At 43.8% G+C, this 16,424-nt stretch overlaps 1 protein-coding gene across 1 annotated transcript in view; it reads left to right on the top strand.

The window, feature by feature from the left end:
* Window positions 1-14,974, top strand: part of scn4aa (sodium channel, voltage-gated, type IV, alpha, a) — a 38,645-nt gene extending 23,671 nt beyond the window's left edge. Inside the window, exons 13-23 of the mRNA XM_029629611.2 lie at window positions 5,835-6,266; window positions 6,564-6,693; window positions 7,147-7,301; window positions 7,526-7,699; window positions 7,990-8,112; window positions 8,723-9,004; window positions 9,339-9,392; window positions 9,735-9,872; window positions 12,040-12,141; window positions 12,604-12,874; window positions 13,106-14,974. Of these exons, the coding sequence (XP_029485471.2) occupies window positions 5,835-6,266; window positions 6,564-6,693; window positions 7,147-7,301; window positions 7,526-7,699; window positions 7,990-8,112; window positions 8,723-9,004; window positions 9,339-9,392; window positions 9,735-9,872; window positions 12,040-12,141; window positions 12,604-12,874; window positions 13,106-14,544 (3,300 nt within the window). The 3' untranslated portion in view covers window positions 14,545-14,974. The remainder of the gene's footprint in view (window positions 1-5,834; window positions 6,267-6,563; window positions 6,694-7,146; window positions 7,302-7,525; window positions 7,700-7,989; window positions 8,113-8,722; window positions 9,005-9,338; window positions 9,393-9,734; window positions 9,873-12,039; window positions 12,142-12,603; window positions 12,875-13,105) is intronic.
* The last annotated feature ends 1,450 nt before the right edge of the window (window positions 14,975-16,424 follow it).

Below are 16,424 nucleotides of genomic sequence, written 5' to 3'. Positions count from 1 at the left end.
TTATCTCGCTCTCTCTCATTAACATTTGAGTCATTTAGCAGATGCTCTTATCCAGAGAGACGTACAGTTAATGCATTCATCTTAAGATGGCTAGGTGGGACAACCACTTATCACAGTCCTTGTAAGCACATTTTCCTTAATAAAGTAGCTATTAAGTGCGAGTGTTAGTACATGAAAGGCAATCTTTTAAGAGGTAGGGTTTCAGATGTTTTCGGAAGATGGGCAGGGACTCTGCTGTTCTAGCTTCAGGGGGAAGCTGGTTCCACCATTGGGGTGCCAGGACAGAGAAGAGCTTGAACTGGACAGAGCGGGCAGCAAACCCCTGCATCTTATCCAGAACGATGCAGCCCACCTGGTCTTCAACCTTCCGAAGTTCTATCATATCCCCCCCCCCCCCCCCCGCTACTTCTCACACTCCACTGGCTTCCAGTCGAAGCTCACATCCACTACAAGACCGTGGTAGTTGCCTATTCAAAAGAATACAAAAACACAACCATGAGGCTAAGCATTTCCTAATCGAAATGTACAGCTCTGACATCCCATTGCAAAAGCATTTCACGTTTAGAACACAAAGTATCCGCTGACCTAAAGTTTAAATGTAACAAGTTATTTTCAAAGAGATGGATAACAGCAAGCGCCCTGCAATGAAAAACACACTTCCACTCACCAGATGATGATCATTTGAAACTCAGCTTGTCGTTGAAAGTTATTCTTGAAAAGGGAGAAGCTAACAAATTAGCAACAACTTCCTCTTCAATAACACCTGCTGCAGCCACTGCAAACCTAGCCTACTAGACCGTGGATAAACTGGAAAACTACTGCTCGCTGTTGCGCAAGGACCTGTTGGCCTTTGAGAAGGCAAAAGTTTCCATACATTTTTTGGTAGCCAATGGCTGACTTAGCTAGCCAAATTTATCTCCCCAGAGACCACGAAAGAAAAATCCTGATTGGATCTCTTTTTCTCTTCAGTGTTAACCCTTTTCAACAAAAACTGAATAGATTAAATCAGAACATCATTGAAAGGAATAATGTAATTAGAGGTATTATTATAGGAGGCACTCAATGTTCCCCACTGTGTTTGGGTTAGTAATAATTTGTAGAGTGGCTCTATTTTCCCCCAGCATTCAGCATTTCACCATTCTTAATGTCTAAAGAATCCATATGTTGTTCTGAAATATGAATACAGAAATACTGGACATTTCAAACTCTTACTATGGTGATGATTTGACAAAATTACAATCATGGTCTTGAATTGGACTCACATTTTCCTGGTCTCAGCCTTGGCTTGGTCTCGGACCCTTTGTCTCCCTCCTGGTCTCGGTCTTGACTCGTTCTCACCCCCTCCGGTCTTGGTCTTGACTCGGACTCGATTTGCTCCGGTCTTTGTCTTGAACCAGTCCCACTTTAGGTGGTCTCGAACACAACACTGGCGGAGAGCCTCCATGACACAGAGAAGAGCAGTCTCGGTTGAGTGACCCGTCTCGAAGCCTGACTGGTTATGGTTAAGAAGATCGTTCTGAGAGAAATAGCGAGAGAGTTAGTCAGCGACAGCACGCTCAAGTGTTTTGGAAAGAAAAGAAAGGAGTCGAGTGTTGATTTCTTGAGAAGGGGATCGACTCGGGCAATTTTGAAGTCCGAGGGGAAGCAGTCAGGGTTGAGTTGATGAGGAATGGGAGAAGGTATCCATAGATGGTCCTGAGGAGGGAATGAGGTTGAGCGGGCAGGTTGTCGTGTGGTCAGACCTCACTAATCAAATCAAATTTGTTTATATAGCCCTTCGTACATCAGCTGATATCTCAAAGTGCTGTACAGAAACCCAGCCTAAAACCCCAAATAGCAAGCAATGCAGGTGGAGAAGCACGGTGGCTAGGAACAACTCAATAGAAAGGCCAAAACCTAGGAAGAAACCTAGAGAGGAACCAGGCTATGTGGGGTGGCCAGTCCTCTTCTGGCTGTGCCGGGTGGAGATTATAACAGAACATGGCCAAGATGTTCAAATGTTCATAAATTACCAGCATGGTCAAATAATAATAATCACAGGCAGAACAGTTGAAACTGGAGTAGCAGCACGGCCAGGTGGACTGGGGACAGCAAGGAGTCATCATGCCAGGTAGTCCTGAGGCATGGTCCTAGGGCTCAGGTCCTCCGAGAGAGAGAAAGAAAGAAAGAATTAGAGAGAGCATACTTCAATTCACACAGGACACCGGATAGGACAGGAGAATTACTCCAGATATAACAAACTGACCCTAGCCCCCCAACACACACTACTGCAGCATAAATACTGGAGGCTGAGACCGGAGGGGTCAGGAGACACTGTGGCCCCATCCGATGACACCCCCAGACAGGGCCAAACAGGAAGGATATAACCCCACCCACTTTGCCAAAGCACAGCCCCCACACCACTAGAGGGATATCTTCAACCACCAACTTACCATCCTGAGACAAGGCCGAGTATAGCCCACAAAGATCTCTGCCACGGCACAACCCAAGGGGGGCGCCAACCCAACCCAGACAAGAAGATCACATCAGTGATTCAACCCACTCAGGTGACACACCCCTCCTAGGGATAGCATGAAAGAGCACCAGTAAGCCAGTGACTCAGCCCCTGTAATAAGGTTAGAGGCAGAGAATCCCAGTGGAAAGAGGGGAACCGGCCAGGCAGAGACAGCAAGGGCGGTTCGTTGCTCCAGAGCCTTTCCGTTCACCTTCACACTCCTGGGCCAGACTACACTCAATCATATGACCCACTGAAGAGATGAGTCTTCAGTAAAGACTTAAAGGTTGAGACCGAGTTTGCGTCTCTCACATGGGTAGGCAGACCATTCCATAAAAATGGAGCTCTATAGGAGAAAGACCTGCCTCCAGCTGTTTGCTTAGAAATTCTAGGGACAATTAGGAGGCATGCGTCTTGTGACCGTAGCGTACGTGTAGGTATGTACGGCAGGACCAAATCAGAGAGATAGGTAGGAGCAAGCCCATATAATGCTTTGTAAGTAAAACCTTGAAATCAGCCCTTGCCTTGACAGGAAGTCAGTGTAGGGTGGCTCGTACTGGAGTAATATGATCAAAATGTTTAGTTCTAGTCAGGATTCTAGCAGCCGTATTTAGCACTAACTGAAGTTTATTTAGTGCTTTATCCGGGTAGCCGGAAAGTAGAGCATTGCAGTAGTCTAACCTAGAAGTAACAAAAGCATGGATTAATTTTTGGACAGAAAGTTTCTGATTTTTGCAATGTTACGTAGATGGAAAAAAGCTGTCCTTGAAACAGTCTTGATATGTTCTTCAAAAGAGAGATCAGGGTCCAGAGTAACGCCGAGGTCCTTCACAGTTTTATTTGAGACGACTGTACAACCATTAAGATTAATTGTCAGATTCAACAGAAGATATCTTTGTTTCTTGGGACCTAGAACAAGCATCTCTGTTTTGTCCGAGTTTAAAAGTAGAAAGTTTGCAGCCATCCACTTCCTTATGTCTGAAACACAGACTTCTAGCGAGGGCAATTTTGGGTCTTCACCATGTTTCATTGAAATGTACAGCTGTGTATCATCCGCATAGCAGTGAAAGTTAACATTATGTTTTCGAATGACATCCCCAAGAGGTAAAATATATAGTGAAAACAATAGTGGTCCTAAAACGGAACCTTGAGGAACACCGAAATTTACAGTTGATTTGTCAGAGGACAAACCATTCACAGAGACAAACTAATATCTTTCCGACAGATAAGATCTAAACCAGGCCAGAACTTGTCCGTGTAGACCAATTTGGGTTTCCAATCTCTCCAAAAGAAAGTGGTGATCGATGGTATCAAAAGCAGCACTAAGGTCTAGGAGCAAAAGGACAGATGCAGAGCCTCGGTCTGATGCCATTAAAAGGTCATTTACCACCTTCACAAGTGCAGTCTCAGTGCTCAGGGGTCTGAAACCAGACTGAAGCATTTCGTAAACATTGTTTGTCTTCAGGAAGGCAGTGAGTTGCTGCGCAACAGCCTTTTTTCTGAAAATTTTGAGAGGAATGGAAGATTCAATATAGGCCGATAGTTTTTTAAATATTTTCTGGGTCAAGGTTTGGCTTTTTCAAGAGAGGCTTTAATACTGCCACTTTTAGTGAGTTTGGTACACATCCGGTGAATAGAGAGCCATTTATTATGTTCAACATAGGAGGGCCAAGCACAGGAAGCAGCTCTTTCAGTAGTTTAGTTGGAGTCAAGCTGTATGCAGCTTGAAGGTTTAGAGGCCATGATTATTTTCATCATTGTGTCAAGAGATATAGTACTAAAACACTTGAGTGTCTCTCTTGATCCTAGGTCCTGGTAGTTGTGCAGACTCAGGACAACTGAGCTTTGAAGGAATATGCAGATTTAAAGAGGAGTCCGTAATTTGCTTTCTAATAATCATGATCTTTTCCTCAAAGAAGTTCATGAATTTATTACTGCTGAAGTGAAAGCCATCCTCTCTTGGGGAATGCTGCTTTTTAGTTAACTTTGCGACAGTATCAAAAAGGAATTTCGGATTGTTCTTATTTTCCTCAATTAAGTTGGAAAAATAGGATGATCGAGCAGCAGTAAGGGCTCTTCAATACTGCACGGTACTGTCTTTCCAAGCTAGTCGGAAGACTTCCAGTTTGGTGTGGCGCCATTTCCGTTCCAATTTTCTGGAAGCTTGCTTCAGAACTCGGGTATTTTCTGTATACCAGGGAGCTAGTTTCTCATGACAAATGTTTTTAGTTTTTAGGGGTGCAACTGCATCTAGGGTATTGCGCAAGGTTAAATTGAGTTCCTCAGTTGGGTGGTTAACTGAGTTTTGTCCTCTGACATCCTTGGGTAGACAGAGGTAGTCTGGGAGGACATCAAGGAATCTTTGTGTTGTCTGTGACTTTATAGCACGACTTTTGATGTTCCATGGTTGGGGTCTGAGCAGATTATTTGTTGCAATTGCAAACGTAATAAAATGGTGGTCCGATAGTCCAGGATTATGAGGAAAAACATTAAGATCCACAACATTTATTCCATGGGAAAAACTAGGCAGAGTATGACTGTGACAGTGAGTAGGTCCAGAGACATGTTGGACAAAACCCACTGAGTCGATGATGGCTCCGAAAGCCTTTTGGAGTGGGTCTGTGGACTTTTCCATGTGAATATTAAAGTCACCAAAGATTAGAATATTATCTGCTATGACTACAAGGTCCGATAGGAATTCAGAGAACTCAATGAGGAACGCTGTATATGGCCCAGGAGGCCTGTAAACAGTAGCTATAAAAAGTGATTTTATTAGTTGCAGGATTCTATCTGAAGAGAGAGGGGAGAAAGAGGTCAAGGCATTGGGTAGTTCTATGTGAGTGGGACCAGTGGACTCAGTAGGCTGATTTAATGAGTAGACGTTGTCAACCTTCTTTTCAAAGTGGTTGACAAAGTCATCCGCAGAGAGGGAGCAGGGAGGGGGATGGAAGATTAAGGAGGGAGGAGAAGGTAGAAAATGGTTTCTTAGGGTTAGAGGCAGAAGCCTGAAATTTAGAGTGATAGAAAGTGCCTTTAGCAGTGCATACAGAGGAAGAGAAGGTAGAGAGGAGTGAGTGGAAGGATGATAGGTCCCACGGAAGTTTAGTTTTCCTCCATTTTTGGCTCAGCTGCCTGTAAGCACGCAGTAAGTCACTAAGCCATGAAGCAGAATGTAATAGATGTGTCTTTTGGCTGTCTTTTAATTCTCCCAGGACACCTCCCTTAAACGCACAAGGCTTGGAGTAGCTGGGAGTAAAGTAGGATCAGATTCCCCACACTGCCCTGTTAGACACCTTCTCTCTAACTTTCAAAGAGAACTGCCACCTCTACCTCCCTGTAGGTGCTGAACCTCTTCCTGGCCTTGCTGCTCAGCTCATTCAGTGGAGACAACCTGTCCAGTGATGATGACGGTGAGATGAACAACCTCCAGATCGCCATCGGCAGGATCAACTGGGGCATCGACTGGGTGAAAGCCTCTGTCCGCCACATGGTCCTGCAGCTACTGGGCAAAAAGGCCACCGGGGACAAGGAAGGGGGTGAGGGGATCGAAGGAAACCCCGAAAAGGAGACCTTTGCACTAAACCACTTAGACACGTGCCAGGATTCCAAGATGGCCGACGCGATGACCAACTGTGTGGACGGGCTTCAGGCAGACGGCGAGATGAGCCTCAATGTGCCCATTGCCCAGGGGGAGACTGATTTTGAGAACGATGATGACTACAGTGGGTCTTCTACATCAGATGAAGAAAATGGACAAGGTGATCACTTGAAGGTACAGTATGATGGCAAACTGAAGACTATAATTATACTGTGCTTTATCTATGAACTAATAATTATCAGTTAATAAACTACTTATAAACCCTTCATAAATCTTTTAAGTATACCATGTAAAGTGTTACCTGGATATTTAAGCAAACAAGTATAAGAATCAGGACAAATCTCACTTGGTGGTTCTCTTCAATCCGAGTTCACAATCCTACATGACTTAGATTTCTCCTCTCTCTCCTATCCTGAAGTTGTGGCTGACATTTTGTCTCCGCCACTCAGTCTCTCTCCTCCCCATCCATAGTTGTTGGGTGCAGTGGGTGACGAGTCCTCGGTGTGCAGCACGGTGGACTATGTACCTGAACCAGAGCCTGTGGAAGAGGAGGAAGAGGAGGAGCCAGAGCCAGAGGAACCAGAAGCTTGCTTCACTGATGGTACACAGGAAATACTGTCCCCTGCTTAAATATATCTGGCATGGGTTTCCTGATTTTCATGGTCTTTACAATGTATTGTTACTAAATTACAAAAATGCAACGCTAATATCAAGTGTTTGATGTCTAATATACTTGTGGAAATATCTGTAAACTTTGTCCCATATCACACAAATTGGCACATCAGCATTCACAGAGAGAGAGTTACTATATTCTATTTCATGTAAGGTGAGTTTGGAGTCACATCTTAATAATGTCAGTAAAGTGATTGCCATGATTCGTCACAGCTTTTATTTGCGCGATTGTCCAACTCGCTCAGGACCTGGCTAGACTGTAGGCTATGCTACACAGACAGCACCTCGGGAGGCAAGTGAAACAGTCCAAATGAAGTGTACAAAAACACCATGTTGGCATTTCTCTCTCTCTCTCTCTCTCTCTCTCGCCCTCTCGCTCCAGGCTGTATCGCACGATGGCCGTGTCTGACATTTGACGTCTCTCAGGGCAGAGGCAAGAAGTGGTGGAACCTCCGCAGGACCTGTTTCACCATCGTGGAACACGACTACTTTGAGACCTTCATAGTCTTCATGATCCTCCTAAGCAGTGGAGCTCTGGTGAGGGAGTCCCTGGTCGTTGACCTATTTACAGTTGATACTCCATTACCGAGCTATTCGACTTTTGTCCTGATGACCTTGGCTCACCTGATGAATAAATATATTCAGAAAGTGTTACTTCATATATAGATATATATATATATCGTTTTTTCTTTGTTTATAACATTCTCTGGGAAGGCCACTGGTTATATTGAGATCCATTTTCTTTGGCTCACTTCTGATAGGCTTTTGAGGATATTTACATTGAGAGGAGAAGAACTATCAAAATCATCCTGGAGTATGCAGACAAAGTCTTCACCTACGTCTTTATCATTGAGATGCTCTTAAAATGGGTGGCGTACGGCTTCAAGACCTACTTCACCAACGCTTGGTGTTGGCTGGACTTCCTAATTGTGGATGTGAGTTTCCATTGAATTGTTTTTGGAGTGATATTTACACAGAATGAAACGTGGGTTAAGCAATGTTACAACTATTATCACTGTAGTGGGCGAGCTCCATAATACATGTACGTGAAAATCAAGGAAGACATTGAAATTTGTGTTACCTTGTATTCTCTGCAAGTAATTGATTTTTGTGTTATCCTGCTTGGCAGAAAATACAAGACCGTAAATTTGTACAATTTTGGTCATTCGTACAAGCATATAACGAGATGTTGGGTGACTACAATGACGTTACAATCCTGCCTCAGGTTTCCTTAGTCACTTTAGGAGCTAACTGGATGGGCTACTCTGAACTTGGACCAATCAAGTCTCTTAGAACACTCAGGGCTCTAAGGCCACTTCGAGCCCTGTCAAGATTTGAGGGAATGAGGGTGAGTAACTGTTTCAAACCTATTAGTACAACACTTAAATATCCACACAGAGAAAGACACACCGACAGAAATGCTGATACAGACAATCCTAAACGCATACACACACTGACAGTGACACCTCTCTGACAGTGACGTCTTGTGACAAAGTTGACTGTGGTTAGCTATGACTATTGCGATGGAGGTGATGTAAATGGTCATGACTGACTGTTAGGATGTTAGGTGGTGTTAGGGGTCATCACTGACTATTGTGACGGAGGTGACTACTTGTGACAAGTGTATTATTCTCATGACTTACTACTGTGAGAGAGCTGGCGTTAGTGGTCGTGACTGACTATTTTGACTGCAGGGAGCATGTCTTACTATTGGGACCAAGGTGACTGCAGTGGTCATAAATTACTATTGTGACCGAGGTGATGTTAGTGGTCATCATGACTGACTATTGTGGTGAAGGTGGTGTTAGCTGTCTTGACTGACTATTTTGACTTACTGCTGTCTTGACTGAGCATGACTTACTGTTGGGCGGCGGTGACTGCAGTGGTCATGGCTGACTATTGTAAAGGAGTTGACTTTAATGGTTTTGACTGCACTGTGTCCTGTCTATGGGAGGAAGGTGGTGGTAAACGCTCTTGTCGGCGCCATCCCCTCCATCTTCAACGTGCTGCTGGTGTGCCTCATCTTCTGGCTCATCTTCAGCATCATGGGGGTCAACCTGTTTGCCGGAAAGTTCTACCGCTGCATCAACACCACCACGGAGGAGCTGTTCCCCATCACCGAGGTCAACAACAGGAGCGACTGCCTTGCCCTGCAGCACGCCACCCAGGAAGCCCGCTGGGTCAACGTCAAAGTCAACTACGACAACGTGGGCTTGGGCTACCTCTCTCTGCTGCAAGTGGTGAGGGCCAGGGTTTCTGCGATGCATGGGTGCTGTGCGCTGGCTCTCAAGCTGTGGCCCAATCCTCCTCCCGGAGAGCTACCCTTCCTCCTGGCTTTTGCTCCAACCCTACTCTAGCACACCTGATTCAACTAATTAGCTGCTCACCAGGAACTCGATTAACTCAATCAAGTGTGTAACAACAGGTTTGGAGCAAATGCCTGCATACCCAGTAGCTCTGAAGGAAGAGACTTGGTCACCCCCTGGTCTACTAAAGTATTTAATATTGTTTCCTTCTCTGAGGGTGTTGGTGTACTCAAAAGTATCTGAAAAAAAGTGCCCTATCTCTCTACAGGCCACATTTAAAGGCTGGATGGACATCATGTATGCTGCCGTGGACTCTCGAGAAGTAGGTACTTATAGAAATATAAGATACTGTAATATAAACGTTTGGTTTGGGGAGCAATTACCACAGAATACAAAAGTCATAGCATTAATGAGTAAGCCATTGAAAAATGTGTATACATGCTTTATAAATGATCATAAATGTGATTAATGCTTGTGAATTGTAACGCTTCAAAATGCTTTTATTAAAAAGTGTATAGTTATACACAGTTAGTCAGATATTATTCATGCGTATTCAGGAAAGTCATTTCAAAGTGTTATCAGGCACATTGGTGGCAGTTGAATTGTTGTAAGTAAATCGTTTTTTTTGTTTGTTTGACGAGCGAAACTATTTATGGTCCCCTAGGTGGAGGAGCAGCCCTCGTATGAGATCAACCTCTACATGTACATCTACTTTGTCATCTTCATCATCTTCGGCTCCTTCTTCACCCTCAATCTTTTCATTGGTGTCATTATTGACAATTTCAACCAGCAAAAGAAAAAGATAAGCCCCATCTCTTTTTTTTCTTTCTTTTTTTTACTAGTAAATAAAGTGATTAATAGATGATAGATATATAGTTGGATATAGAAATCCCCAACAACTGGATGAGTCGCCATTTTGTAAAGGTTCGGAAATGACCCAACCATTATGTAGAAATGATGTTGAATATAATAGTAAACTACCTTCATATTATGTGAATAAAGGCAACAGGCCGTGTACGTCTCTGGAGGAATCTAGTCAAGGTAGCGAGCCTTACATCACCTCTCAGTAGGACAATAATGAACATGTCTAACTTGCGCCGTTATGCAATTATTAAGAGACTAGATACAAATAGCTTGTTCTAGCATTCATTTATTGAGGCAAGCACATCAGAGATGTCAATGTGGTACCCAAGCATATGCTATGTGTATAGTGTAAATAACAACTACCAATAGACCTACTAAATTATAAGTGTGTAGTTAATCAAATAATTGCTCTGTAAAACGAGGAATGCATTTACTCAATTCAACTAATATAATTTATTAGTCCCGAAATAATTAACACTCAAACAATTAGTGTACATTAATAAAACATGATTTTTTTGCAAATGTATTAAAAATAAGTATTCAGATCCTTTACTCACTACTTTGTTGAAGCACCTTTGGCAGTGATTACAGCCTCAAGTCTTCTTGGGTATGATGCTACAAGCTTGACACATCTGTATTTGAGGAGTTTCTCCCATTCTTCTCTGCAGATTTTCTCAAGCTCTGTCAGGTTGGATGGGGAACGTCGCTGCACAGCTATTTTCTCTCCAGAGATGTTTGATCTTGTTCAAGTTCGGGCTCTTGCTGGGCCACTCATGGACATTTAGACACGTGTCCCGAAACCACTCCTGCATCCTTGGCTGTGTGCTTAGGGTCATTGTCCTGTTGGAAGGTGAACCTTCACCCCAGTCGGAGGTCCTGAGCACTCTGGAGTAGGTGTTCATCAAGGATCTCTCTGTACTTTGCTCCATTCATCTTTCCCTCAATCCTGACTAGTCTCCCAGTCCCTGCCGCTGAAAAACATTGGCACAGCATGATGCTGCCACCGCCATGCTTCACCGTAGGGATGATGCCAGCTTTCCTCCAGACGTGACCCTTGGCATTCAAGCCAAGGAGTTCAATATTGGTTTCATCAGACAGGGGAATCTTGTTTCTCATGGTCTTGAGAGTCTGTAGGTGCCTTTTGGCAAGCTCCAAGCGGGCTGTCATGTGCCTTTTACTGAGGAGTGGCTTTCATCTGTCCACTCTACCATAAAGGCCTGATTGGTGGAGTACTGCAGAGATGGTTGTCCATCTGGAAGGTTCTCCCATCTCCACAGAGGAATTCTGTAGCTCTGTCAGAGTGACCATCGGGTTCTTGGTCACCTCCCTGACCACGGTCCTTCTCCCCCGATTGCTCAGTTTGGCAGGGCGGCCAGCTCTAGGAAGAGTCTTGATGGTTCCAAACTTCTTCCATTTAAGAATGATGGGGGGCCACTGTGTTCTTGGTGACCTTCAAATGCTGCAGAAATGTTTTGGTACCCTTCCCCAGATCTGTGCCTCGACACAATCCCGTCTTGGAGCTTTACAGACAATTCCTCCGACCTCATGGCTATGTTTTTGCTCTGATGACTCTGTCAACTGTGGGACCTTATATAGACAGATGTGTGCCTTTCCAAGTCATGTCCAATCAATTGAATTTACCACAGGTGGACTCCAATCAAGTTGTAGAAACATCTCAAGGATGATCAATGGAAACAGGATGCACCTGAGCTCAATTTCAAGTAATCATTGCAAAGGGTCTGAATACTTATGTAAAAAAGGTATTTCTGTTTTTTATTTTTAATAAATGTGCTAAAATGTCAAACTGTTTTCGCTTTGTCATTATGGGGTATTATTTGATGAGGATTTTAGATTAAGGCTGTAACGTAACAAAATGTGGAAAAGTCAAGGGGTCTGAATACTTTCTGAATGCACTGTATACTGTACAGATACTCTTCAAGAATCAAAGTATATTTATAACTATTTTAAAAGTCCAAAAATTGATGTACCAATCGCAGATTGACTACAATCTAGATTGAATATATACCGTTTTAATTCATTTTGATATATACCTGTATACATGTAAATGCCCAGAATAATTGTTGATTTGATTTTGGATCCTGCACTTTGGTGACGACATCTTTATGACAGAGGAGCAGAAGAAATATCATGAAGCCATGAAGAAACTTGGCTCGAAGAAGCCAGTGAAGCCTATCCCAAGGCCTACGGTATGCAACACATAAATGGTATTCGGTTATAGCCACACTCTTATGCTACTCTCTAGTATTAAGATTCATTACATCTTTCTAATCCAAGACTAAATTTACTCTACATAAGCACCTTCAATAAATAAATAGCTGATTATAGGGATTACATCATTTGATCAATGATCTTTTGTGTTGAAAGTGCATTTTTTATGTGTAGAATTTCAATGTCAATCTTTTGACCAGTAATTGTGTGATACATTTCATGTACAAGTAATAATTCAATTATGTTATGGGGCTAGAGTCTGCAAGTCCTGCTCTGAGTATACCACATACACAGTGACATTAAAATGCGTGACTTTGCCATGACATCATCGTTGACCCACCTTAACCTGTTCTACACAACATTGGCTTTAACACACCTAATGAAATTTGTGTTTGTGTCTCCCTCACTCTCTCTTTCATGTGACCCTCGGGCCCCTACAGAACATGATTCAAGGCGCTGTGTTTGACTTCATCACTCAGCAATTCTTTGACATCTTCATCATGGTCCTCATCTGCCTCAACATGGTCACCATGATGGTGGAGACGGACGACCAAAGCGCGGAGAAGGAAAATGTCCTTTACAAGATCAACCTGGCCTTCATCGTCGTTTTCACCGGCGAGTGTCTGCTCAAGATGTTTGCCCTTCGCCATTACTTCTTCACCATCGGATGGAATATTTTTGATTTTGTCGTGGTCATCCTGTCCGTCGCGGGTATGTACCTCAATATTCTTTACACTGTATACCTTATTGTATACTGTACATAGGATAAGTCATAGACAACAGGGTTGGGGTCAATTCCATTTAAAATCAAGTTGATTCAGAAAGTAAACCAAACTCCAATTGAAAAATGCCACACTGAAAAGCATTGAAGATGAGTTATTTCGACAGTAGATGGAGAGGTGTGATTGGTCATTAACCATTGTTTATCTAATTTCCCTTCAGGTATAATGCTGTCGGACATCATAGAGAAGTACTTTGTGTCACCCACCTTGTTTAGGGTCATCAGGCTGGCTAGGATAGGCAGGGTCCTGCGTCTCATCAAAGGTGCCAAGGGCATTCGGACGCTGTTATTTGCGTTGATGATGTCACTCCCTGCCCTGTTCAACATCGGCCTCCTGCTCTTCCTCATCATGTTCATCTTCTCCATATTCGGCATGTCCAACTTTGCCTACGTCAAAAAACAGGCGGGCATCGACGACATCTTCAATTTCCAGACGTTCGGCAGCAGTATTATCTGCCTGTTTGAGATCACCACCTCTGCGGGTTGGGATGGTCTTCTGCTGCCAATTCTAAACAGCGGTCCTCCAGACTGCGACCCAGACATTGAGAACCCGGGCTCGGATGTTCGGGGCAACTGCGGCAACCCAGGCATGGGTATCATGTTCTTTTGCAGTTACATCATCATGTCCTTCCTGGTGGTGGTCAACATGTACATCGCCATCATCCTGGAGAACTTCAACACGGCCCAAGAGGAGAGCGGGGACCTGCTGTGCGAGGATGACTTTGTGATGTTCGACGAGACCTGGGAGAAGTTCGACCTTGAGGGCACGCAGTTCATCGAATACGCCAAGCTGTCAGAGTTTTGTGACACCCTGCAGGAACCCCTGCGTATCGCCAAGCCCAACCGGATCAAGCTGATCTCGATGGACCTGCCCCTGGTCACGGGCGATAAGATTCACTGCCTGGACATCCTGCTGGCTGTCACCCAGGAGGTGCTGGGCGAAGGGGTGGAGATGACGGCCATGAAGGTGAGCATCGAGACCAAGTTCAACATGAACAACCCCACGACTGACTCCTACGAGCCCATCACCACCACGCTGCGGCGCAAGGAGGAGGAGGCAGCAGCCGTGATCATCCAGCGTGCTTACCGCAAGCACCTTCTCAAGCGCTCCATCCTGCATGCCTCCTTCATGCGCCGCTCCAAGAGGCAGATAAGGCGGGAGGAGAACGAGGAGCCCCCGGAGACGGAGGGACTTCTGGTGCGAAAGATGAACGTGCTCTATGGGAGCGACCTGGACCTTGCCGCAGAGATGGAATTGGCTGGGTTGCATGCGCAACCCATATCGGTCCCTCTGGTGTCAAATCGGCCATCGGAACTCCCCAAGCAAACCCAGACCACCAGGCCAGAGCCTGGCAGACCACTCCTCTTGGTGGTCCCCGTTGAGGTCACCAGTGAGGTGGTGTTACACTCAGCCCCTGTGGCGTCTGACCCACCATTGGACCTCCCCGAGCAAACACAACCATCGGGGTCGGAGCCCACTGGGCTGGAACCTACCTGGCCGAAGCCTGCTGGGCCAAACCTCTTGGTGGTCCCCGTAGAGGTCACCCCCTATTTGTGTAGCCGTGAGTCAATAGACAGCCTGCGAGAGTCGATTGTATAACAAAAAGCACTTGAGGGAATTCACCATGGTCTTCCTATTGTATTTTTCACCGATTTGGCGAGTAATTTTATGCGTTGGAAGTGTCGCCAATTTAGTTGACGCTTCCACATAGCACTACTATGAAGTGATTACAAGTAGCTGATGGTTTAGGTATAATAATTAAAGTCAAGTTTATTGATCGTAATAGGGGGTCTCGTTTTCTATTTTTGTAAGGCCATTTCTAGAATTGATCTATATTTGACCACTGGACAGAATTCTATTTTATACCTACAAACAATTCACAATCTCACAAAATATAAAATGTTTGATAATTAGTATCCATACATATCCCATAGGAATTGGGCATGTTTTTGACTGAACATTACCCACATCTAATTGTTTTGAAGGAATGCCTAAATGCCTTTATTGCCATAAAAACATTTCATACTCGGATCATGCCTTATTTTGACATTTTGGAATCACCTTATTTTGGGGGGGAAATCACCCAGATTCACCTGTGCCTACTCCAGTATGCCAAAGTGGAATTATGTTTTTCAATTTATTTATTTTTACAAATGAAAAGCTGAAATGTCTTCAGTCAATAAGTAACTTCTTCATTATGGCAAGCCTAAATACGTTCAGGAGTAAAAATGTGTCAAAAGTCATCAAATATGTTGCATGGACTGTGTAATAATAGTTTAACAGGATTTTTTGGGATGACTACAACATCTCTGTACCCACACATACAATTATCTGTAAGGTCCCTCAGTCGAGCAGTGAATTTCAAACACAGATTCAACCACGAAGACCAGGGAGTTTTTCCAATACCTTGCAAAGAAGGGCACCTATTGGTAGATGGGTAATAAAATATAAAGCGGACATTGAATATCCTTTTGTGCATGATGAAGATTTTAATTCCACTTTGGATGGTGCATCAATACCCCCAGTCACTACAAAGATACAGGTGTCCTTCCTAACCACTCCGGGATTTCACCATAAGGCCAATGGTGACTTTAAAACAGTTAGAGTTTAATGGCTGTGATAGGGCAAAACTGAGGATGGATCAACAACATTGTAGTTACTCCACAATACTAACTTAATTGACAGAGTGAAGAGAAGAAAGCCTTTACAGAATACAAGTATTCCAAGACATGCATCCTTTTTGCAACAAGGCACAAAAGTAATACTGAAAAAATAGTGGCAAAGCAATTCACTTGTTGTCATGAATACAAAGTGTTATGTTTGGGGCAAATCCAATACAACACATTACTGAGTACCACTCCAAATGTTCAAACATAGTGGTGGCTGCATCATGTTATGGGTATCCTTGTAATCATGAAGGACTGGAGAGTTTTTCAGGATGAAAATGAAACGGAATGAAGCTATGCACCAGCCTAATCCTAGAGGAAAACCTAGTTCAGTCTGCTTCCCACCAGGCACTGGGGGATTAATTCACCTTTCAGCAGGACAATAACCAAATCTACACTGGAGTTGCTTACCAAGAAGGCACTGAATGTTTCTGAGTGGCCGGATTACAGTTTTGACTTAAATCTGCTTTAAAGTCTATGGCAAGACCTGAAAATTGTTTTCCAGCAGTCATCAACAACCAATTTGACAGAACTTGAAGATTTTTGTGAAGAATAATGGGAAAATGTTGCACAATTCATGTGTGCAAAGCTCTTAGAGCCTTATCCAGGAAGACTCACAGCTGTAATCGCTGCCAAAGGTGATTCTAACATGCATTGACTCAGGGGGTTGAATACTTACCAAGAAGTTCTATTTCTTATATTTATTTTTTTACAAATGTTAGCGTTTTTCTTTCACTTTGACATTAGTGTTTTGTGTAGATCATTGACAAAAAATGACAAATCCATTTGAATCCCCCTTTGTAACATAACAAA

Source organism: Oncorhynchus nerka, linkage group LG23 (genome assembly GCF_034236695.1).
Source record: "Oncorhynchus nerka isolate Pitt River linkage group LG23, Oner_Uvic_2.0, whole genome shotgun sequence".
Lineage (NCBI taxonomy): Eukaryota > Metazoa > Chordata > Actinopteri > Salmoniformes > Salmonidae > Oncorhynchus > Oncorhynchus nerka.
This window is presented reverse-complemented; position numbering and strand designations above follow the sequence as displayed.